The sequence below is a fragment of the Phocoena sinus genome, chromosome 19 (assembly GCF_008692025.1).
Source record: "Phocoena sinus isolate mPhoSin1 chromosome 19, mPhoSin1.pri, whole genome shotgun sequence".
Classification (NCBI taxonomy): Eukaryota; Metazoa; Chordata; class Mammalia; order Artiodactyla; family Phocoenidae; genus Phocoena; species Phocoena sinus.
Window position 1 is genome coordinate 31852863 of NC_045781.1, and position 22864 is coordinate 31875726.

The following is a 22864-nucleotide window of genomic DNA, read 5'->3' on the forward strand; positions in this document are numbered from 1 at the left end:
TGATATCCCTCTAAACATGGTTCCAGTGGCTCCCTCCCAAGACATTTTTGTGACCCCTGCCTCTGTTCCTCTGACTTCCGTGGGTAGCGGCCCCAATTCACGGCGGGTCACGACACTTCCCTCAGCCCACTCCACCCACGAGTCCCAAACGAAGTCGGCCTTTCTCGGGTTCCAGGTTGGTGGTCCGCCTAAGGATTCAGCCGACTCATCCATTCATTGAGGCCGAGGCCATAGGGGCTTCCCTCCAGGGCTCCACGACTGACTCGGACCCGGAATCAGACTCCGTTTCCCTCTATGCCTCCTGTGGGGGATTCAAGCCGGCGTCCGAGCCAGGGAGGGGCGTCAAAGTCTTCAGAGCACGGAAACGCCGCCCACGAGCAAAGGTAAGAAATAGGAATTACCGCAAAGTGCTGACTAAGGCCTCGTCCCCGCTTCGCTCCAATCCAAGATGGAAGGTCCGAGGCGTCACGCTGCTCCCGAAGTCCCGTTCCCATTGGCTATCCTGGAATTGGTTTTCCAATAATGCGGACGCTGATTGGTCCACCTGGGACGGTTGCTAAAGGGATTGGCGCAGCAGCCCTTGGAGGGCGTCTTAAATTTTGAAAATGCAAACTAGGTTCGCGGAAGAGATGGAAAGGGGAGGGCAGGGAAATCTTGAGGCGGAGGCGGGATCAAGGACACGGCAGCTCGCATTGGTTCATTAGAGGCCGAGGGGCGGTGCTTGAACACTCCTTCCTCGTGATTAGTCCAATTCAGGAAAAGGGGGCGGGCACTAAGGAAAAGCGGCAGAAGCGCCTGCTTCTATTGGTCAAGCCCGGAGGGGGTTGGGGCGCTCGCGGAGGCTGATTGGTGTGAGAGGTGAGGAAGGCGAGGCTCTGAGCCGGAGGTTTTGTTGTGAGGGTCGGTTGTCAAGCAGCGGCCAATCAGGCCAGGGGATGGAGGCAAGTGGGGGTCGCGCCTGGAGCGGAGCCTCGGCCTCCAGAGCCGCAGCTGCAGGTGGAGTGGACGCGGCGCCGAGGGGGCAAGGAAGCGAGGGGAGGATGAGCCCGGGGCTGGGCTGAGCCAGTCGGGACCGGGACAGGCTGCGGCGGAGAGGGCTCTGGGCGGAGGGAGGCTGGAGCCTGTGCCCCGTAAGCTGAGAGGAGTGGGAGGATTAGGCGAGGCCGAGAGACCAGCCCCAGCTTCGGGAGGGGTGGGACCGGCGCGGAGGCCGGAGGGGAAAAACCAGGGAGGCCGGAAGCAGAGCCGGGGGTCTAGCAGGAGGAGGGGTGATGAATAGGGACACAAGAAGCAAGAGAGTGAATGAATGGGGATACTGTTAGCGCAGAGGAAAGGGGGAGACAAGAGGGTCTGGCGAGGCAGGGGCCAAGTTAGGGAGCCCAGGAGACAGGATGTGCACGCATGGGGGGACACAGGCGGCAGGGAGGAGGAGTGAATGGAGGACTAGAGAGTCAGAACTGGGGAACCCAGGAGAAAGGGGAGGGCGAGGATAGGGTTCGTGGGAGAGAGGCTTGGAGGAAGGGGATAGGAGGCTCCATGAGGTCGCCTTTTAGAGTTGAAGAGTCAAACCGACTCACGACCAGACTGGAGGCCTAGTTCCCAGCACTGTCCTTGGGAATTGCAGGGACCCGGTGTAGTTCCCTTGATACGAACTGGACCCCCAGGGCCCTCTTTGAGGCTCTCCCCAGAGAAGACTTCAATGACTATCTCTAGGGTGCCTCTGATGGGCCCCTAAACTTAGCCTCTGACTCCACCCCCTTCCCATACGTCAGACAAACAGTGACTCCCAGCAATCTATCTGAACTGCAGACATGTGGTCTTCCCCGCCCCACCGCAGCTGCTGCATTTCAGGCAGCCAGCTTCCTGGAACAGAGCCTCCTCCCATCATCCTGGCCTCTGGGAGGACCTTCTTTTTCCCCGTATTCCAAGTCACCCTGCCTGAGGTACCCCCTCTCCAGATTCTCAAACCCAGTTTGCAGCGCATCTCTTGGCTCTGGTGGCTTTGGTGGGTGTTTGTCTTTATCAAGTGGCCTTGGTCATCCAGGGGGCTGCATCTGCAGGTCTGCAAACCCAGGGACCCCCTGAGCTCCCCCTGAGTGATTGCTAACAAGCCATCACCTCTGTTTGTGTTCCCGCCCAGTGTTGAGCTGAGATGGCTCAAGCCTGACGTTCCATGACCCAGGATCCCAACAGTCACGCACAGGCTGCTGCTGTGGATGATTTAAAACCACGAGGTGGTCCGGGGCTGGGAGACGAAGCAGTCCCTCTGCCTGGATGTGTGGAAACTCCCTGCCAACTTGATTGGCGGATCTGGGGGGGGGGATCCACCCCCACCCCACAAGGAAAGCACTGTCTACTGTGGGTGGAACTTCAGGTGCCAGCCAGCTGAAGGATGGCCACCCCTGTGGTCACCAAGACGGCCTGGAAGTTACGTGAGTGATTTTCTTTCTCACCCCATTTACCCTGATAGCTGTTTGTTGCTGGGTGGCCTGAACCCCCAACTGTGTCTCCAGTTCTAGGCACAGGGAGAGACTCCATGCTTTGGAGTAAAGTAGACCAAGATGCAAATCATGCCTTTGGCGTTTTGTAGCTGGGTGACGTTGGCCGGGTGACTTAACCTGTCTGAGGCTTAGTTTCCTGTCTGTGCAAGGAGATAATCACGCCTCCATTCTAGAGTCGCTGTGAGATTCAAGTGAGAAAATGAACATAATGAAGCAGTTAGCAGGATTTCCAGTTAGGGTGGCAGGTGGGATGGGGCAAGAAATCCTGAAAGATGTTCGTGGTGTTTTCAGACATCTCACAAGTCAAGCTCCCCCGTCAAATGAGGGCATCTTGGGCTGGGGGCTGGGGTGAGAGGATAGGCAGAGGGATGCTGATAGCCTCTGGAATGTACCTGAGCCCGGGCACCACCCAACCCCACCGTTACTCTATACTGACAGCTCTACTCTTCGGTCTTAGGACACCTTTATACTCTTAAAAATTATTGAGGACCCCAAAGAGTTTTTGTTTATGGGAGTCATATCTATCAATATTTACCATGTTAGAAATTAATACTGAGACATTTTAAAACACAAGAACGCAGAAACATGCCGTTAGTGATGATGTCCTCACATGTCATATATCTCCTGGAAAACTCCACCATATTCTTGTGAGCAAATGAGAGTATAAAAGTCAAATTCCATCTTAGTATTATGATAAAAGTAGTTTTGTTCTCTCGGACCCCCAGAAGGATCGTGAGGATCCCAGTGTTCTCCAGATCATATTCTGAGACCTGTTGCTCTACACGTTGGTGCTTCTGTGGGCTGTACCCCGCCTGTAATAACTGGTTGGCATAGATCTGGTGTGTCCAAACTGGTCACCCTCTGCTATGAGCTGTCCCTGGGCTGTTTTCAGAAGCTGGGGCAAGGTTCCTTCAATTTTTTAACTGTGAGAATCTGGGCAAGACTCTTTGCTGGGCCTCAGCGTCCTCATTTGTAAATGAGAGGTTTGGGCCATTTTCAAATTGTTCCTCAGCCCTAGGGTTCTGGGAGAATCCTGTTATGGGCTCCCAAGGAGGGTATACTTTGGACAGAGTGGCTTTGTATTTATTGGAGTTATGAATGTATACCTTCAACAGCTGTTTTTCCTGAGAAACCAGGAAAGAACCAGGCACTGGGGAGACAGTGGGGGACAGAACAGACAAGGTCCCTATGCAGTGGGGCTCAGAGCCTGGGGAGAGCAACAGGCAGGAATCAGATAATCACACTGACCCATCTCTCCTTGGAACCTAATTCCAAGCTTGAACAGTTAACAGTTGTGCTTTGAATCCGTTAACTAGGTGATGAGGGGTGGGGGTAGGGGAGTGCTGTAGGCTGCCTAAACAGCATGTGCAAAGGCCCTGAGGCAGGAAGCTTGGTGCATTGGAAGGCCTCAGAAGAGGCCATGGGCTGCAGCACAGCAGTGGGGAGAATGTGGTGTCACATAGGCTGGTGAGGACATGTGTCTACAGGACCCCAGCCCTTCTGAGGTTTTGGCTTTATCTGAAGGGCAAGGCTGAGCCCTAAAGCATTCAAGTGGGAGGTGATGTGATCAGGCATGTTGGGCATCTGCTGACAATTTCATGTGCACAGCAGTTTCCATGGGTATAAACTGTTTGAGAGCCCAAGCCCAAATGACCTCTGGCTCCTTGTGGCTCTAGAGTCTGGGGAGGATCAGAACGTGCTTGGCCAGCATGAGGTCGTTGAAACCTAGTTCTTTGCGTCTTCTGTTTGGGGTGCAGGTGCTCAGTGCCTCTGGCCAGAATGCAGTGTTCCCCCAGCTCTGGCTGGGATGTGGGGTCCAGGTTGTGCCACCTGAGCTTGGGAAACTAGCATGGGCCTGTGCCACAGGGTAGAGCAGCAGCCATCAACCTGGCCTGCTGTGAGGATTTTTGTTTGTTTTTATTTGTTTGTACATTTAAATTCAGTACCCAGGCCTGGACCATTGCTGGATGCTGTCCTTCAGGCCAGAGTGGGAGCTCTTGGGCCAGTGCCCTATGCCGAGGCCTATGCCTGGTGCCTGAGGTGTGCCCCCCTTTCCCCACCCCACCTCCCGGTCCCTCCAGGGGCTCCAATCAGCCCCCTGCTCAGGCTGCTTGCAGGGGAGTGGTCTGAGCCCTTCTAGAAGGGCCAACCTTGAAATTCCTCTCACCCTAAAGTCTGTGGTTCTTCAGGCTGGATGCCCTGTTTCAGACACCATCTGATCAGGCTGGAGTGTGAAGACAAGAACCTTATCACTGTCCCTACCCACTGTCTCTTAGCACCCGGCCTAGAGCAGGTACCCAGGAAACATTTATATCATGCATTAATGGCTGTCTCTGGGGGCAGTAGTCCTGAGGTGCAGAGATGGGTGGCAGTGTGCCCAGGAGGCCCAGTGCAGTGGGGGCCAGCCAGGACTTTGCCTGGGAAGGGTGAGAGCCGGGGTGGGCAGTCAGGCCTCTAGGTGGGTCACACACACAGGGCAGCGCATGTGGGGAGTGTCTTCAGGGAAGGGGAGAGGACCCCAGGCTGGGGATCAAAGTGCTCAGGGGGAAGGTGGTTTGCCCTCTAGCTGGGTTGGGCTGTCAGTTTGGCCCAACAGAAGCTCTTGAACATATAAGTGTCTGTGACCAGAGCCCCAGAGCATCCAGGCATCTGTCCCTACAGTGTCCAGAGGACAGAAGGCTCCTTGGCTGAGGTGCGGACCAGAGAGAGGCCCAGCTTCCTCGAATCCAGTGGTGGGGTCCCCAAGGCCCTGGCTCAGGTTTGGGCCTGCTGGGAGCTCTCGCCCTGCTGGGGCTGGCCTAGCCGGGCCTTGAGGTGGGGTGTTGTCTGTGAGGTCGAGCCTGGAGCCTGGTGCCCTGGGCAGCTCTGACAGCCCCTGTGAGCCACGCCACCTGGCAAGCATCCCTCCTGGGCCCGGCTTCCCAACCTTCCTGCCATCTGAAGCAGGCACCACAGAGACCCCCAGGCAGGGTGGAGGCCAGAGCCAGGTGCCCAGGAGGGGCCTCTGCAGGGCAGCCGCACTGGCCTCTCCCTCAGAGTCACCCACGCCGGTCTTGCAGCTGCCTCAGGGCATCAGCACGTTGGGGTTTTCCCTCGTCTGTGTGAGGAGACCTGTTTCTTCCCTCTGTGTTCTCAGGAGGAGCTACTCAGGCCCTGGCTCGGCGGCCTGGGCTGCCTCTTGGTTCCTTGCCCACGTTTTGTTCCCTGGAGGCCCTGGCAATGTCCTCTGAGACATATGTCTGCTGCCCCCCCCAGTCCAAGCCAGGGGCCCTCGTGGCCGCCCACAGTGACCTTGCCTCCCGCTCTGTCCGGTTGGCCCTCATACCTAGACCCCTCAGTCGGCTGCGTCCTCCTCCCTCCTCACCCAACCCACCCTCCTGGGCCCCAGTGCCCGCTCTCCATGGCGTCTGGTCCTTGGCCTGCCAAGCAGCCGCAAGCACTCAGCCCCTCGCAGCAGCCCACAGGCATGTCCTCACTGAACCCTCAGTAGCCCAGTGAGCCAAGCACTGTTATTATCCCCATTTACCCAACGAGGAACCCAGCACTCAGAGAGGGTGAGCAACTTGTCTAAGGCCACACAGCTTGCAATAGCAGAGCTCAGACCAGAACCCAGTCCATGATTCTGAAGCTGCGGACTGAAGCCCTAGCTGAGCTCACCTGGGGTCAGCTCGTCTGTGGTTGACCTGCACAGTTCTGAAAGTGTGTTCCCCAAAGCAGGAACACCAGGCGGCGGCTGAGACGCTTAGGTAGTTACATGGGTCAATATTTTTTATTTTAATAATTGTTTTCATTTTTGTGTCATAGAAAAGATAGAATGAACATATCAAGCTTAAAATTTCATGCATATTATTACTTAAACGACACAGCTAAATAAAAATAGCAAGTCAGTTTTAAAAATTGAGCATAGTAAGTCAATAACAGTACCTGTGGCTATACAGAAACAGGAAAAAAATCATGAGGCCTAAGGGAAGGCTGGAAATGACTGAAGTTGAGAAATAGTCATTTCTGTCTCAGGCCCAAACTCTGCCTCGTCCCACGGCTCATGGGGGTGTCTGGGCACCAAAGGGGAGCCACAGGGGGCAGAGCCCTCCTGCTGGGCTTCGGGTGCCAGGGCTGGTAGCCGAGCAGAGCAAGGCCTAGCCCTCCTCCCTGTGGACTGTCAGGCCCCTGACTGCCTCGTCCCTCTGCTCTTTCCTGTATAGAGGAGATCGTGGCCCATGCCAGCAACGTGTCCTCGCTGGTGCTGGGCAAAGCCTCAGGCCGGCTGCTGGCCACAGGCGGGGATGACTGCCGCGTCAACCTGTGGTCCATCAACAAGCCCAACTGCATCATGGTGAGGCTCGGCCGGCAGGTGGGGCTGCGGAGAGGTGGGTGGGCAGGCCAGGGTTGGGGGCTTGGAGCGGGCAGCTTTGCAGGAACCCAGCACATCAGTGCCTTCCCCAGCTGTCTGCTCAGGAAGGCCCAGGACAACCCTGATGGCTGGGACAGTGACCCGTCCTCAGGAATGGGGGTGAGTGGATGGTCACCTGGCCATGGGACAGAACCCTGGGGAGCCTGCGTGAGAAGGCTAAAATAATCCCACAGACCCGAATTTGAGCCTCCCCTGCCCACTGGCCTATCCGCTTGCCTGTCAGTTACACGTGCGGCTGTTTTGATTCATTCCCCACCTCATTCCACAAAAAGGATCTGAGCGCCCCTGGTTGGAGCTGATTAGAGGACTGGTTCTTTGACAGTGTTACCAAACTTAGGTCTGGCTGCTCGCAGCTTGGAAGCCAATACTCGAGAGGCAAGTGTTGGTTGAAAGGTAAGGTTGCTTTATTCAGGGGGCCGGCAACTGGGGGGAAGGCAGACATGTATCTAATGGCCAACTCCCCCCCGTTGATCGGAGGGCAAGAACTTCTAAAGGAGAGTTTCAGGGGTATATAGGTGCTGGGAGGGTGCCATTGCAGAGCAGCACAGCCAGCTCTGACAGTCATCTTGAAATTGGTCATGCAGTGGTCTGATCAGCAGCATCTTTAGTACCGGGGCCTGTTTGTTCCCATTTCTTTGAGGCCAGTTCGTGGAAGCAGCTTATGTCATGGCTATAGTCTGGTCGTCATGTAGTCAACTTCTTCACCTGGTGGGAGTTTCAGTATGGTTCAGATATGGTTCAGATTATTATCCATAGCCCTTGAAGAGGAACTAAAGGTCCTTGACTTTGTGTAACGACTAAGCTATTATTATTTGGTCTTGTTTGACTGCTTTCCTTGCTGCTTCTGCATTTCCCTCACTTCTCTGATTAAATTTATTCTTTGACAGAAGTTTCTCTACAGACAGAAGGCAGGTAGAGGACATGTGGGGAGGTGTGTCTGTCCTAGGAAGGCCCCATAGGGTCCTGCTCCATTTCAGTGGCACTCTCTCCCTGTACACAGCTATATTCAACGCCAAAAACTGTTTTCCAATACAGGAAAGTGTAAAGGAGGGGAAAAAATAACAAAAATGAATCACATATAGTTTGATTATCTAAAGACCATTACACTTGGTATTTTGGTCTGTGCCCTTCTAGGTACGCATGCATGTGTGCGCAGACTTGTGCCTGTATGTACACATGCACACATGCAAACACGCCTATGTGTACACACACGGAAACGTATAACAGTATGTTTCCAGAACACTATCTTACTCTTCTGTAGCCTGTTTTTTTTTTTTCTTTAAAAATAACAACATCGTCAGCATTTTCCTGTGTCAACAAACATCCTTTTACGATGTGATTTCTAAAAGCTTTGCAGTATTTCATCGTAGGGATGAGCTTGGCCACACCTGGTTCCCAGCGTGGAAGTCATTGCCGGTTTTTTGGCTCTGCTCAGCCGCAGTGGGGAACATCCTCCTGTCCCTAAATCTTTGAGCAGATCTGCGACCTTCGCATTGAATCTGTGGGTGTGGCATGTTTTAAAAAGCTTTCAAAACATATTGCCAAACTGCCCTCTGGAAATCAATTTACATTCTCACCAGCAGCACAGAAGCCCGCCCTCTCCCGCCACAACCTTGCAGCACAGGGCATTATCAGTCTTTTGACTCTTGGCCAAGTAAAGATAAAGATAAAAAGCGGAGGGAGGTGATATTTATTTATTTACTTATTTGGTTGCATGGGGTCTTAGCTGCAGCAGTCGGGCTTCGTAGTTGCGACTCACCGGTTCCTTCGTTGCGGCACGCGGGCTCCTTAATTGCAGCTCCTTAGTGGTGGCACGCGGGCTCCTTAGTTGTGGCATGCATGTGGGATCTAGTTCCCCGACCAGGGATCAAACCCCGGCCCCCTGCACTGGGAGTGCGGGAGTGCAGAGTCTTATCCACTGCACCACCAGGGAAATCCTGGGAGGTGATATTTATTAGTAGAAACTTAATCAGCTCAGTGTTCTTGTGAGGTCCAGCGGACAGCTGAGATCTGACCCGAACCATGGCCAAGGTTAAGGACAGAACTAAAAGTGTTTTGCTTCACTTTGCTTTGGGGGTTCAAATGTGTTTCCCCTCTCTGAAATGCCAAAGTAACATACACCAATTGAAAAAGAATCAACAGAGGCTGACAAAAAATGGACATGAAGTGACCTCCATGCTGTCGCCCTCAGAACAGCGCAGTGGACAGCGTGGGGTCTGGCCTCTAGACTAAGCCGCTTACACCAGGTGCTGCTCGCAGGCCCTCAGCAGGCCTCATCCCCTCACCCGCCACAGAGCAGGCCTCTCAGTGCCTCAGACTCACCAGGTTCTTTCTCACCTCAGGTGTATACACACGCTACCACCTCTGCAGGCAGTCTTTGCATTTCTGTGTTTTTGACTGTGAGTGAACTTGTATAGCTCCCTGACTCACACATCCCTCCCTGGAGACAACCATGGCTCCCGATGCCTCTGTGTCCTTCCAGGATTGTTTTATACATTTGCAAGCAAATGTGTATGCCTGGTCCCCTTCCCCTTCTTAGTTTGCACAAATGCTATCGAACGACATATACTGTCCTCCACCTTTTCTCACCTAAGAGCGTCATGGAGATTAGTCTTTCTCATATTCAGAGGGTGCCTCGTTCATCCTTGTGGCTGAATGCTATTCCATTGCATGGGTGGCCACAGCTTATCTAACCAGTTTCCTGTGGTGGGCATATATATTGTTTCCAGTCTCTTGTCAGATTCACGGCAAAGAATGACCTTGGGTCTGTGTTGTTTCACGTGTGTTGCGTGTGTGTGGGGTAAGCCCCAAGGTGGAGTGGCTGGTGTGTAGGGAATGTGCATCTCTAAATGTGGATAGATTTTTGCCTAATCACCCTCCATGTAGTTTCTACCCGTTTATACTTCTGCTGGTGATACTGAGGAGTCGGGCAAGCTGCTTGTAACTGTCTGGCTTTTGGGTCGTTCTGCTGAGGAGCAGTTTACCCCTACTGTCCCCAGTTCCCATGGGAACACGGTCTTAGCAAATGCTGATGGCATCGGTGGCCAGTGCTGTACGGGGAGCGACAGACACCACGGATTTCAGATTCCAGCCTCCTCTCCAGAAAGCTGGAAGTGCCAGCACCTCCCACCCCCATCCCTGGACTCAGCCCTGCCCAGCTCTGGCCTGGTCTGAATTGGGCGGATCCTCTGTGTCTCCCAGCAGAGTCACTCCCAGGTCCCCTGGGTTCCAGAGCCCCTGCCTGAGAACATGGTTGGGTCCTCCAGAGGGGGCCGCCCCTGGGGATCCGCGCATTCCAGAGGGGCGAGGTGTGTGCCGCTGACAAGCCAGGCCTCAGTTCTGCCGTGGTTTCCCCTCCTGAGGGCTGGGCCGGGCAGAGAGTGGAGATGGGAGCACCGCCCAGGTGGGCGACGCTTTGGACTTCGGACTAAAAGGTCAGCTGACCCCCTCCAAGGGGCCCAGGGCCACTTCTGCAGGTGATGTTCATGTCAGGAGCACAGGGGTGATTGGTGGAGCATGACTGGGGTCTGGCCCACTTTTAGGCCCGGGAGCCGAGAGGCCTGGGGGTGGCTCGGTCTAGCACAGCATCCCTGCTTGACATGCCTCCCAGGGATCCAGATTTTAGGGCCATAGCGGGGGGTCTGTTCACGCAGAGTGCTGAAGCTGCCACCTCTCTTCACAGAGCCTGACGGGTCACACGTCCCCAGTGGAGAGCGTACGTCTCAACACCCCTGAGGAGCTCATTGTGGCCGGTTCCCAGTCAGGCTCCATCCGCGTCTGGGACCTGGAAGCTGCCAAAAGTAGGTGTCCGCACTTGCCTTCCCCACACACACACCTGCAGTCGTGCTTGTCCTCAGCTTTGCTGTCCAGCCGCTTCCTCCAGGAAGCCTGTCCTGACTAGGTTTGGTGCTTTTCTCCTGGGGGCACTGACCAGACAGTGTGGCGACTCCCCACCCCTGTTGACCTGGCAGCAGTGACGTGCATTGCTGTCTGAGTGCTGCCACTGAGGGGGCGTTCTGTAAATGTCTGAATGACGGACAAATGTGTGCATGGGTGGGTGGGTGTCTGTGGATTCAGAACCTGGAATGACATCAAGTGCCACCAGGGACCGCGCAGGACTCGTAAATGAGTGAAGGGGCTGTGTGCGGAGAACTGGGGTGTGTGCCCCGCTCCCGGGGGTCCCCACTCAGCTCCAGCTAACTGTTGCCTGCAGGAATGGGGCCTGGGCGGCCAGACTTTCTGTTTCCTTGTGCTTTGTTTGTTTTAATTTAGTTTTCATCTTTATAGAAGTTATGCATAGTCTAAAAAGGCAAATGCTGGTAGTTCACAAATGGTCACAATGGAAAGAGGAAGCCTTGCCTCACTCCAGGGGCCTCAGCCTTCTGTCCTTGCACCTGGTGAGCGCTAATCGCCTCCGCTTTTCCAAGCAATGTGGATATACTGCAGTTTCTTTTCTTTTTAAAAACACTTCATACGTTAGCTGTGCCATCCTCCTACAGAAAAGGAGGATTGAGCTCTCAGTGCTACCCCAGCTCTGTCACTCACAACATTTCCCCCGCATCCTCCTGAATCACCTTTTAAATACTCAGTGTTTATATTATCAGGACCTATAGATATTATTCAGAGCTGCTTGTATTTCTTTTCTTTTGATAATTTTGTTTCCCGGGAATTAATAGTTGTTCTATCTTTTTTTCATCTGCATGTTTTCTGTGTCTTTGTTACTAATCCAGCCCCAACTTATCTGCCAGAAGAGTAAGCCTCCTCCTTGAGTTTACCCCCAAACCCATCCCATCATTGAGGTATCTCTTCCCAGAGCCTCTGTCCCCAGGTCCTAGTGGCCTGGGAGCTCCCAGGCCTGCAGCCCAGCTGCCATCCTGGGGCCCTTGTCTCCTCCCCGGGGAACTCTCTCCAGCTCTGCCACACCGGATCCCATGTTGTCACTTTTCTTGGTTCCCCCACTCTTTTAGGTGTGGCACATTCTTTCATAGCTTACTGTGAAAGGGTACACTGCAAGCACAGTTTTAGAGGCTGAAAATGACTTTATTCTTTTCTTTTTTATAAATTTATTTATTTTATTTTTGGCTGCGTTGGATCTTCCTTGCTGTGTGTGGGCTTTCTCTAGTTGCGGCGAGCGAGGGCTACTCTTCGTTGCGGTGCGCAGGCTTCTCCTTGCGGTGGCTTCTCTTGTTGCAGAACACAGGCTCTAGGCACGTGGACTTCAGTGGCTGTAGTGCGTGGGCTTCAGAGTTGTGGCATGTGGGCTCAGTAGTTGTGGCTCACGGGCTCTAGAGCGCAGGCTTAGTAGTTGTGACGCACGGGCTTAGTTGCTCCGTGGCATGTGGGATCTTCCTGGACCAGGGCTCGAACCCATGTCCCCTGCATTGGCAGATGAATTCTTAACCACTGAGCCACCAGGGAAGTCCCTGAAAATTACTTTATTCTAAAACCACCCCCCTTTTATTTCTAAGAGTTGGAGTATAGAATTCTAGGTTGGGAATACTTTTCCCTCCGAATTGTGAAGGTGCAGCTCCGTTGCCTTTTAGGTTCCAGGGTTGCTGTGGGGAGGTCAGTGCCGTCTCATCCCAGATCCCTCTCATGGGACCTGCTTCTTTCCTCCTTCTGCCTCTCTCTCTTTACAGGTTTGTAGGATCTTCGTCCCAGTGTCCTCGGGTTTCACAGAACAGGCCTTGGTGGGCCTATCTTCATCCCTATGCTGGATCCTCACTGGGATCTTTTGGTCTATAAACTCATGCCCTCAGTTCTGGGCCAAGTGGGGAGTCCTGCCTTCCCTGGAAGGGGGGCTGCCTCTCAGCCTTGCTGGCTGTTGCTACACAGCAGTCTGGGCACAATGTTGCCAGCTGTACAGATTTTTCAAGTGAAGCTGGGAATCTGGACATTTATGTGGAATCCGCCCATTTCTGAAGGTTGACAGCTAATTCAACATATTTTTCAAGGGCTTCCCTGGTGGCACAGTGGTTAAGAATCCGCCTGCCAGTGCAGGGGACACAAGTTCGAGCCCTGGTCTGGGAAGATCCCACATACCGCAGAGCAACTAAGCCAGTGCGCCACAACTACTGAGCCTGCGCTCTAGAGCCTGCGAGCCACAACTACTGAACCCATGTGCCACAACTACTGAACCCGTGTGCCACAACTACTGAAGCCCGTGCGCCACAACTACTGAAGCCCGTGCACTAGAGCCCGTGCTACACAACAAGAGAAGCCACTGCAAGGAGAAGCCCATGCACCGCAACAGAGCAGCCCCCGCTCGCCACAACTAGAGAAAGCCCGCATGCAGCAGTGAAGACCCAATGCAGCCAAAAATAAATTAATTAATTAATTTTTTAAAAACACCATATTTTTCAGAACACTCTGCAGGCTGACACTCAGAGGTCCAAGTAAAACCTGTTTGCTCCCTGCTTTTTGCCAGCCTCTAGTCTGGACCTTCCAGCAGGCCAGGCGGGAGGCCATCCCCTACCTGAAGGACAGGAGAGGAAAAGGTGACATGGATTTTGCCGAGTCTGCCTCTTCCAGAAGAGATGCCCCCCTTGCCTGGCTGAGACTTGAAGGTCATTCCAGGCCTCTACTCTGGTGCTTGCTCTACCTCTGCTGCAGGAGGGCGGCCATTGGCCATGCATTCCTGGTGGCTGGGTTCATTCTGCTCTTGTATAGGTGATCCTCAAGAAATGACCTCAACCCGAGCCTCTTGGGTGGTGCTTGCCCACCCAGTGACGGGCTGTTTAAGAAAGACAGAACCCCGGGACTTCCGTGGTGGTCCGGTGGTTAAGAATCCGCCTTCCAGTGCAGGGGACACGGGATCAATCTCTGGTCGGTCGGGTAACTAAGATCCCACATGCTGTGGGGCAACTAAGCCTGCGTGCCGCAACTTCTGAGCCCGCGCACTCTGGAGCCCACGTGCCACAGCTAGAGAGCCTGCGTGCGTTGACCAAGACCCGATGCAGCCATAAATAAATAAACAGACAGAGCCCCAGGCCCTCTTAGATAATAAACAGGGGCTGAGTGCTTAGCATCTCAGCACATGGTTAAATAAATTTATTTATTTATTTATTTTTTAAAAAGCAGCAGAAGAAGACAGAGCCCCAGGCCCTCTTAGATAATGAAGAGGGGCTGCATGCTTCACATCTCAGCATGCGGTCCCACTGCCTGGCCACACACAGGACCCACAGTGCGGGGGCATCGCTGGACAAGGGGCCAGGGAGGAGCAAGTCTGGGCTGGCTGGGCTCCAGCTGAGAAAGCAGAAAGGCTCGGGCAGAAGGCGGTTCGTTTCCTCGGAAGCCTCTGCCTGGACCCAGATCCCAGTGCAGGGCACCAGCCATTCACCATTCACTGAGGAGCAAGGGGAAAAAGAGAAGCCAAGGGCCGTGATTTCTCAGCCATGACTTTCATGCATAAGGGAATGTGAGGAATTTCTTGAGGTGGGCAAAGAATGGAAACTGAAGACCTCTGGAATTCCTGAGCCCTGGACTCCCAGAGCTGGCTGCTCTACAAGGAGCTTGTTACACAGCCCAGACCCCACTCCCGGAGAGCCTGACTCAGTAGTGGGATGGGCCCAGACTCTGGCTTTCTTAAGCTTCTAGGTGGTTCTGATGCAAAGCCAGGTTGGCACTGTCTCCTTATACGACAGATGGACAAACTGAGGCTCAGGGAGGGCCCTGAACTTGATAAAGACTCTGTGGCTGGGGGTGGCGGAATCTGGGACTCAAATCCTGGTGTCAAGACTCCCATCCCAGTGTTGTCCGCCCTGCCATTTGCGGGGGGTTCAGCGATGGAAGAGAAACTTGCCCGTAGCATCCTCGGCAGGAAGAGCTAAGACCTCAGGCCCACCTCCACCCCCAACCCACCACAGTGTGAATGGAAATGATACAGAGGCAAACTGGCACCCCACATGCAGGAAGTGGTTCTTAAAGGGCTGCCTTACTGTCACATCAGTTGCCCATCACTGGAGGGTTCAGCTACTCGGCTGGAAGGGTTTAGAGATTCCCATGTGGGGCAGACAGACCCCGGAGACCCCTCCACTCTGCAGCTCCTGGATCCTGCGACCAAGTCTGGCCTCAGGAGGCCTACCGAGAGCCCTCCTGGGACAGAAGACCAAGGGCAGAAATCACGCCGGAAGAATGTGTTCCTGCCTGCTTTCCACAGAGCGGCCAGAGGGCGAGGGTGGCTCAGCTCAGGATCCCACAGGAAGGCATGCTTCATGAATGTGAGCCTGCCACATCCTCTCAGGGCGGGCCAGGATTTTGGAAGCCTGGCTTGTGGGATGCAAAGCAGGTGGGCTGGCGGGGGTGGTGTGGACTGGGGCAGGAGCCAGACGAGTCTCCTCCCTCCAGGGCCTGGACTGGGCAGCATGTGCCCGAAGTCCCCTTGGCCAGCCAGGCAATGCTGAGCCCCCGAGACAACCACAGAGAGTGAGGAGGGCAGCTGCTTAGGTTTTGGTGCGGTTGCGTCTTGTCCTTAAAGCATTACATCTGGGGTCTGCTTGAACACCTCCTCCAACAGACAGCTCACCGCCTCACAAGCCAGCCTGTTTCACCTTGGCGCAAACCTGAGGATGGCTGGACTGCCACACCCCTTGGCACCAGCACTCCTGGGGTGGACGGTTTCATTCAAACAGCGGAATTATAAATCTTATAAAAAGCAAGACACATGACTCCAGAGAGAAGAGGCAAACTTGAGTGGTACCGGAGAACACGCTGAGACAGAAACGCAAGGTTTGCCTGCAGCCTCCCTCATCTGCCACCCACTAACATCCTGTTCAACGACCACCGCCTCCAAAAAGCCCCACTGGATTTCTCTTTTCAACCTAGCAGCTTCTCCTCCAGCTTGGACCTCTCCTGCGTCTCTCTCCTTGCACTGTCTCGGGTGTGGTGGGATGCCTGGCAGACCATAAGCTCCACGTCCACATCCACAGGGCCTGAGCCAAGTACAGTAGTTACCTGGCTCTGCTGACTCTGGGGCTTCACTCTCATGAGAGCATGCTGGGACAAGCCCAGAGGTGCAAGCTGCGGGGAGCTTGCAGGGAGTTTTCTGAGGGCTCGGGTAATGGCAGAAATGGCTGGCATCTCTTGAGAGGAAAATAGGAAAGTTAGTTGTTAGGGTGGTAGGACTCTGGTTGATTTTTCTCCTTGTTTTGAAAGTGTGTGATACTGTTGTGTTTTTCTGTGCAGTCAGTATGAAAGCACACACACAAATGAACACAACAGCCCTCGCTCCACCAGCCATCCTGTTTGCCTCTCACGCCACTGTCTCTGCTCTCTTCCTTGTTAGTCCTTCGCACACTTATGGGACACAAAGCCAACATCTGCAGCCTGGATTTCCACCCGTATGGCGAGTTTGTGGCCTCGGGCTCCCAGGACACGAACATCAAGGTGAGCCACCACTCTGCACCCTGGCTGTCCCACTGGGCCAAGCAGCGGGACTGGGACAGTGTGTCCCGTCTGGGGTCGGGGGGTGGGCTTCGGCTCTTCGGGGGACATCTTCCCCCTGTGTGGCAGCATCCATGCCCTCCCAGGGCAGCGACGTGGAAGCGTTTGCCAGACATTTCTGCTCGGGATGCCCAGCTTTAGTGAGCGGTTTCCAGACCCCTGTCACTTGGAGGTGTAGTGACCTGGAGGTGCCCAGAGCCCCTCTCTGCTCATGGCCACATGTTGCCCTCCGACCCAGGCTCCAGGACTTAGCTTGGCTAGGCCTCCCCAGCCCAGCCCACCTTGGTTGTGACCTGTCCTGACCCTGCCCCCCTCTGCTCCTCTCCTCACAGCTCTGGGACATCAGGAGGAAGGGCTGTGTGTTCCGATACAGGGTAAGCAAGGCACCCTCTGTCCGTCATTCCACAAGCACCTTGCAGGCGCGGAGCATGGGGTGGTGCCCAGACCCTGGCAGGGGCTGGAGGAGACTGTTGTCCAACCTGGGTGAGAATGTGAGAAGCTAGAGTCCAGATGAGAAACATGCATCTGGAGCAGAGCAGGAGTGCGGTGGGTGGTCCACCTGGACCCCCCGGCTTTCCGTGACTCCCCCACAGAGCTGTGTTTACCAAACTGTGCTCCACGGTTTGCAGGCCGCTAACAGGAGTCATTAAGTGAAGGGGTTTCCTGTTCATATGAGTTTGGAAGGACTGGGTTTAATAATTGTTTTGGGGGGTTTCTAGACCCTTTGACATTAAGAGGAGGCATTTAACTCTCCAAAAAGAGACACAAGACACATTGCTTCCCAAACTATCAGACCACACAGTGTTATTTCCTGGAGCGTCCTGCAGGACTGGGGGTCCGTGACCGCATGTGGAGAAGTGTCCCTCTGTGACATCTCCCACATGTGGCTGTCAGTCCCCTCCTTGCCTGCTCCCAGGAAGCACTGCTTATGGAGGGCAGGGAGGAGTGGGTGGTGGGGAGAGAAGTCCGCTGGGCCCAGGCCCCTCGGGTGCTCACGCTCTGTCCTCCCCTCAGGGGCACAGCCAGGCCGTGCGGTGTCTCCGGTTCAGCCCCGACGGGAAGTGGCTGGCATCGGCTGCAGATGACCACACGGTGAAGGTAGCTCCCGGCCTGATCCGGGCCCAGGGCTGGGGACTGGGGTCTGCTGATCACACTCAGGTTGGGTCCTCACCTCCCTCCTGATCAGGCTCGCACATCCCGAGCCTGTCCAGAGTGGGAGGTGGTTCGTGGATAAAGAGCTCAGGCTGGATTGGAGGGCGAGCGGGCAGCTGAGGGCTGGGCTGGCCCTGACCTCCACCCTGGCCCCAGCTCTGGGATCTGACTGCTGGCAAGATGATGGCCGAGTTCCCCGGCCACACGGGGCCTGTCAACGTGGTGGAGTTTCACCCCAACGAGTACCTCCTGGCTTCTGGCAGCTCTGACAGGTGAGGAGGAGCAGGGCTCATCACCCGTGACTGCTGTCCCTCACGTCCCTGTTCTCTGGCATATGTCTGTCCCCAGTCTGGTTTTGTGTCCCAGGGTGTCATATGATCTCAGGTAGGCTGAATTAACTGTCAGCCAAGCTGGGATGGGCCCCGGGTCACATCTCTCTCCCAACTCTGGCCCCAGTGTCCTGGGACTTCATGGTATATGTCTGGATCCGGCCCCAGTGTCCTGGGACTTGATTGCGTGTCTGGATCCAAGGCCCATATTCACCTCCCAGGGGCCGAGTCCCCTCTCGTTGCCTGTGCAGGGCCAGCCTATGGCCCCAGGCATTGCTCTGAATGGCCGTGACCTGGGGTGGCAGGTGTCTGGAGAGAAGTGGGCTCCCCCGGCCACTGGCCTGTGTGGAGGCCAACACGTGGCACTGGCTTCCCAGCACAGCCTGGCTTCCTTTGCAGGACCATCCGTTTCTGGGATCTGGAGAAATTCCAGGTGGTGAGCTGTATCGAAGGGGAGCCAGGGCCTGTCAGGTAGGTGGGCGGCTGGGCAGTGGGCCAGGGCCCTCCTCCCGGGCAGTGGGGTGTGGCTGCAGGTGGACCTTTCCCATCTCCGCTTCCGCTCCCTCCCGTCCTGGGCTCCCCGCAGCCTCTCCGGTGTCTCCTGACCCACGGCCCACTCTCGCCTGGCCCAGGAGCGTCCTCTTCAACCCCGATGGCTGCTGCCTGTATAGTGGCTGCCAGGACTCACTGCGCGTCTACGGCTGGGAGCCCGAGCGCTGCTTTGACGTGGTCCTCGTCAACTGGGGCAAGGTGGCCGACCTGGCCATCTGCAATGACCAGCTGGTGAGAGAGCCACCGCCCACCGTGCACCCTTCCGCTGGGCCGCTCGCCTGCCTCCCCCTCAGGCCCCCGACTCCCACCCAGCCCCGGGGGGTCCTGCCCACCCCCCACCCCGTCCCCCGTCCCCCAGCACCACCGCGAAGGGTCCCGCCCCAGCTCTGCCGCTTCCCGCAGATAGGCGTGGCCTTCTCCCAGAGCAGCGTCTCCTCTTACGTGGTGGACCTGACGCGGGTCACCAGGACGGGCACGGTAGCCCCGGACCCCATGCAGGACAGCCAGCCCCCGGCACAGCAGCCGCCAAACCCCAGCGCCCCGCTTCGGCGCATCTATGAGCGGCCCAGCGCCACCGGCAGTGAGCCTCAGAGGTGGGGTGCTCGGGGCCCCGGAGGGCGCTGGGGGGTGCAGGAGGCGGGCCCGCAGCCCCTGCCTCACTGGGGCCCCCGCCTCCTTTCTGCCTGGCCTGCTCCCCAGGGTGAAGCAGAACTCAGAGAGCGAGCGCCGCAGCCCCAGCAGCGAGGATGACCGGGATGAGCGGGAGTCTCGGGCGGAGATCCAGAACGCCGAGGACTACAACGAGATCTTCCAGCCCAAGAACAGCATCAGTGAGGCCTGGGCCCTCCCCTCCGAGCCCCAGTGTTCCCCTCTGTGAAAGGGAGGCAGATGGTCCTTTCTGGGGATGGCGTCCATGTTGCTGCACTCCCTTAGCTTAATTCCTAACCCATGTCTGGGCCCGGGCTCTGTTCCCAGGTCCTCTAGGCCCCAGCAGAGGCCCAGCAGCCGCTCAGTGCTCGGCCTGCCCCAAGCAAAGGAAGGCCCAGTGGGGCAAGGGGCCAGGAAGGGGCAAGCCTGAGGGTTCAGGGCCCGGGAACGGGTCAGTCTGCAGCTGTGCGCGCGCCTGGGAACCACCTTGCATCTGCCGCATCCTGACGGGCCCAGGGTCCCCAGCTGGCCGGGCCCTGAGGGCTCAGACAGCAGTCCTGGGCTGACCCACATGAGTCCCCAACCCCCTCTACCTCCGCAGGTCGGACGCCACCCCGAAGAAGCGAGCCCTTCCCAGCACCCCCGGAGGATGGTGAGTCGGGGGGCAGAGCCTGGCCTCCCAGGGTCCCCAGCTCCCTAGTCCTCCCCTTCCACAGCACAGTTTCCAGCCTCTCTCCCACTGGATCTTTTCCCTCCACTCGCCCCAAAGCACCTGCTGTGTGCCAGGCCCTGGTGATTGAGCGTGAAAAGGCAGGCAGGTGCCCCCGTCAGGAGCCCACACCCAGTGAGGATGGCGAACGGTAGGCAGCCACAGGGTAGGAAGGAGCCGGGAGTGGTGAGAGGCTCCGGGGCCCGTGTAGATGGGGGGCCGTGAGGCTCTGAGGAGGCGGCACATCAGGCAGGCCTGGGGGCCAGGTGAGGAGACAAGGAGGGAAGAGCCTCAGGTGGGAGAGCGCCGAGAGGACAGCGGGGGCTTGGGGTCCGGGAGCAGGAGGCCAGGCCCTGCAGGCCCTGGGTTGGGGGCTTGGGGTTTTGCTGCTGGAGGGTTTAAGAAGGGAGAAAACCTGATCTGCTCACTTACGATTGGAGAAGGTGGCAGGGCGGGGCACCCTCATCCTCCAGCCCATCCCTCCCTCCCCTGCTTTCTCCTCTAGGGGCCATCTTCTCGTGCCCCTCGGGCTGGGTTCCTGAAGGGCCTCTCTCTCTCCCGCGCTCCCACTCCCCATCCACTATCCACTCACCGCCCCCCTCCCAAAAACACTCCTTTCCTAGTGAGGCGACAGGAGCGCCACTCCCTGGAGCTCCCTGGGTCCTGTCCGCACATACTGCTTGGCACCTGCTTTCTACCAGCCCTGTGGCTGAGTGGGTGGTAAGGGAGGGGACAGGCCCATCTCCGGCCCCCAGACCTCCCGTTAGAGGTGCCACCCACAGCCCCAGCCCAAGCCCTGCCTTCTGCCCGCCCGTCCCTTCTCCTGGCCTGACCTGACCCACTGATCTTTTTCTTCCGCCTCCAGACATGGCCACAGCCAAGGAGGCAGCAAAGCCCAGCCCAGCCATGGACGTGCAGTTCCCGGTGCCAAAAGTATGTCCAGGTGGAGCGGGCAGGGTGTGGGGATCAGAGAGAGGCCGGAGTCCTGAATCGGCGCTGTGGCGGCCCTTGCCGGGGAGGGGGTGCTGAGAGGGAGGGAGGGAGAAGAGGCCTTGGGCTGGCCACCTGCTGAGCCCCAGACCCCTCCAGCTCGAGGTCCTGTCCCGGCCCCCAGTCGTCACTTCCACCCCTGCACCCAAGGCTGAGTCTGCCATCATCCCTGCCACCCGGAACGAGCCCATCGGACTGAAGGCCTCTGACTTCCTGCCTGTGAGTGGGGGGCCCAGGCCGAGGGCGGGTGGAGGCCCGTGGGGTGAGGGCAGAACTTGGCTGCCAGCATCAGGGCACCTGTCCCATGCAGGCCGTGAAGATCCCCCAGCAGGCGGAGCTGGTCGACGAGGATGCCATGTCACAGATCCGCAAAGGCCACGACACCATGTGTGTCGTGCTCACCAGCCGCCACAAGAACCTGGACACCGTGCGGGCCGTGTGGACCACGGGTGACATCAAGGCAAGTGCCACCTCTGCCCGGGTTTGGGGTTGAGAAGAGGGCCGCCCGAGGGGCACAGGGGGAGCTAGGCGGCCCCTGTCACCACGCCGAGCAGTCTTATGAACAGCCCGCAGTAAATCCCATCATCACGCCACACCCAGGCAGGGCCACTCAGTCCCCGGTCCCCTCTGACGGGTGCTCTGTTTGCACAGACGTCGGTGGACTCGGCCGTGGCCATCAATGACCTGTCTGTGGTCGTGGACCTCCTTAACCTTGTCAACCAGAAAGCGTAAGTGGCGGGGGTGGGGGTGGTGGGTGGGGGAAGTGGGCAGGGCCGGGCACTGAGGGCACGCATCCCTGGCCCTCTCCCCAGCTCCCTGTGGAAGCTGGACCTATGCACCACCGTCCTGCCACAGATTGAGAAGCTTCTGCAGAGCAAGTATGAGAGGTACGGGTGGGGAAGCCACACCTGCCTCCCAGCAGGGAGAGACCATGGGAAAGACCCCCAGGGCCGGTGGCCGTGCAGCATTGCTGGGCCCTCCAAATTTGAGAGGAAAGAGTGAAAACGAGCCCATGCTGCCTCTCTGATCCTGTTTCTGCCCCCTTTGTCTCTGTGTACCTTGCTCTCTATTTGTGGCTCCATCTGTCCCCCTGCCTCTGAAGCTATGTCCAGACGGGCTGCACCTCTCTGAAGCTGATCCTGCAGCGGTTTCTGCCCCTGATCACAGACATGCTGGCGGCCCCGCCCACCGTGGGTGTGGACATCAGCCGGGAGGAGAGGTGAGGAGCCAGCGGCGTGTGTGGCAGGGGTGCCACGTCAAGCGAGAGCACAGGCCTGGGGGCCCAGCCTGCTTGTTGGTGGCCCTGCTGAAACAGCTTATAGAGGTCATTGTGCCTGAGACGGTGGCTCAGGGCACGGGGTAGGGTTGCCAGAGCCTTGGTTTCCCCATGGCCTGGCTCTGCCCTGGCCCAGCCTCAGTGGTGCCTGCACTCTGGGCCTCAGCCTTCCTCCAGGAGGAGGGCTGGAGCAATTCGTACAGGAAAGGCTCCGGGATCGGGTGGGGTTAACGGTGACCGTGCCGGCCAGCCACCTTAAGCGTGGCCCCTCTGCCCGCAGGCTGCACAAGTGCCGGGTCTGCTACAAGCAGCTCAGGAGCATCAGTGGCCTCGTCAAGAGCAAGTCGGGCTTGAGCGGCCGCCACGGCAGTGCCTTCCGCGAGCTGCACCTGCTCATGGCCAGTTTGGACTGAGGAGCCCAGAGGGTGGTGGCACCCTCAGGCCTGGCCTCGGCCCCCAACTCCTGTTCCCTGTGCGCCCACCGGCCCATGAGCCTCTGCCCCGGCCCCCACTGCTGCCCTGCGGTCATCCTAGAGGCGGTGGCGCTGGCCCATTGGCCACCTCCGCAGCCCTAAACTCTGACAACTTCTCTCCAGCAACAGCTGCCCAGCTTTGTCCGACTCCTGCTTCCTGGGGCAGCGAACCGAGCCCTGGGGCTGCTGCTGTAATTTATAAAATGAATTTTATTAAATTTGTAACTATTCCCTGCTTTCCTTGCTGGGAGGTGCAGCCTCTGGCCACAAGGCTCTCCTGGGCCCCATATTGCCTGCCTGGCTCTTCAGAGATGAGACCACTCCTCCAAGACCCAGAGGCGGTGCACCAGGCAGCGTGGCCAGCAGGGGGCAGCAGAGCGAT

General features: G+C 57.1%; 1 protein-coding gene across 5 annotated transcripts; it reads left to right on the plus strand.

Moving 5' to 3' along the window:
- Nucleotides 1-862: 862 nt before the first annotated feature.
- On the plus strand, nt 863-22712 carry KATNB1 (katanin regulatory subunit B1). Of its 5 annotated transcripts, none has more exons than XM_032612328.1 (20): nt 863-996; nt 2141-2432; nt 6704-6834; nt 10595-10712; nt 16196-16296; nt 16686-16727; nt 17368-17451; nt 17662-17777; nt 18234-18305; nt 18467-18617; nt 18789-18979; nt 19086-19216; nt 19636-19686; nt 20609-20676; nt 20833-20952; nt 21044-21193; nt 21385-21461; nt 21546-21620; nt 21836-21952; nt 22290-22712. In XM_032612328.1, exons 2-20 carry the CDS (start codon nt 2393-2395, stop codon nt 22420-22422), a joined length of 1968 nt encoding a protein of 655 aa, XP_032468219.1. In that variant the 5' UTR covers nt 863-996; nt 2141-2392; the 3' UTR covers nt 22423-22712. The 5 variants fall into 5 exon arrangements, with proteins under 5 accessions (XP_032468219.1, XP_032468222.1, XP_032468221.1 ...); XM_032612331.1 differs by lacking the exon at nt 863-996 and adding an exon at nt 1002-1130; XM_032612330.1 differs by lacking the exon at nt 863-996 and adding an exon at nt 1725-2005.
- Nucleotides 22713-22864: the final 152 nt, after the last annotated feature.

Bases quoted from the DNA above. Each gene is read 5' to 3' on its own strand.
- KATNB1 (XM_032612328.1), top strand. From the start codon at position 2,393: ATGGCCACCCCTGTGGTCACCAAGACGGCCTGGAAGTTAC. The intron at 10,713-16,195 runs GTAGGTGTCCGC...CTTCCTTGTTAG, and splicing joins GGACCTGGAAGCTGCCAAAA to TCCTTCGCACACTTATGGGA. The intron at 21,621-21,835 runs GTACGGGTGGGG...CTGCCTCTGAAG, and splicing joins CTGCAGAGCAAGTATGAGAG to CTATGTCCAGACGGGCTGCA.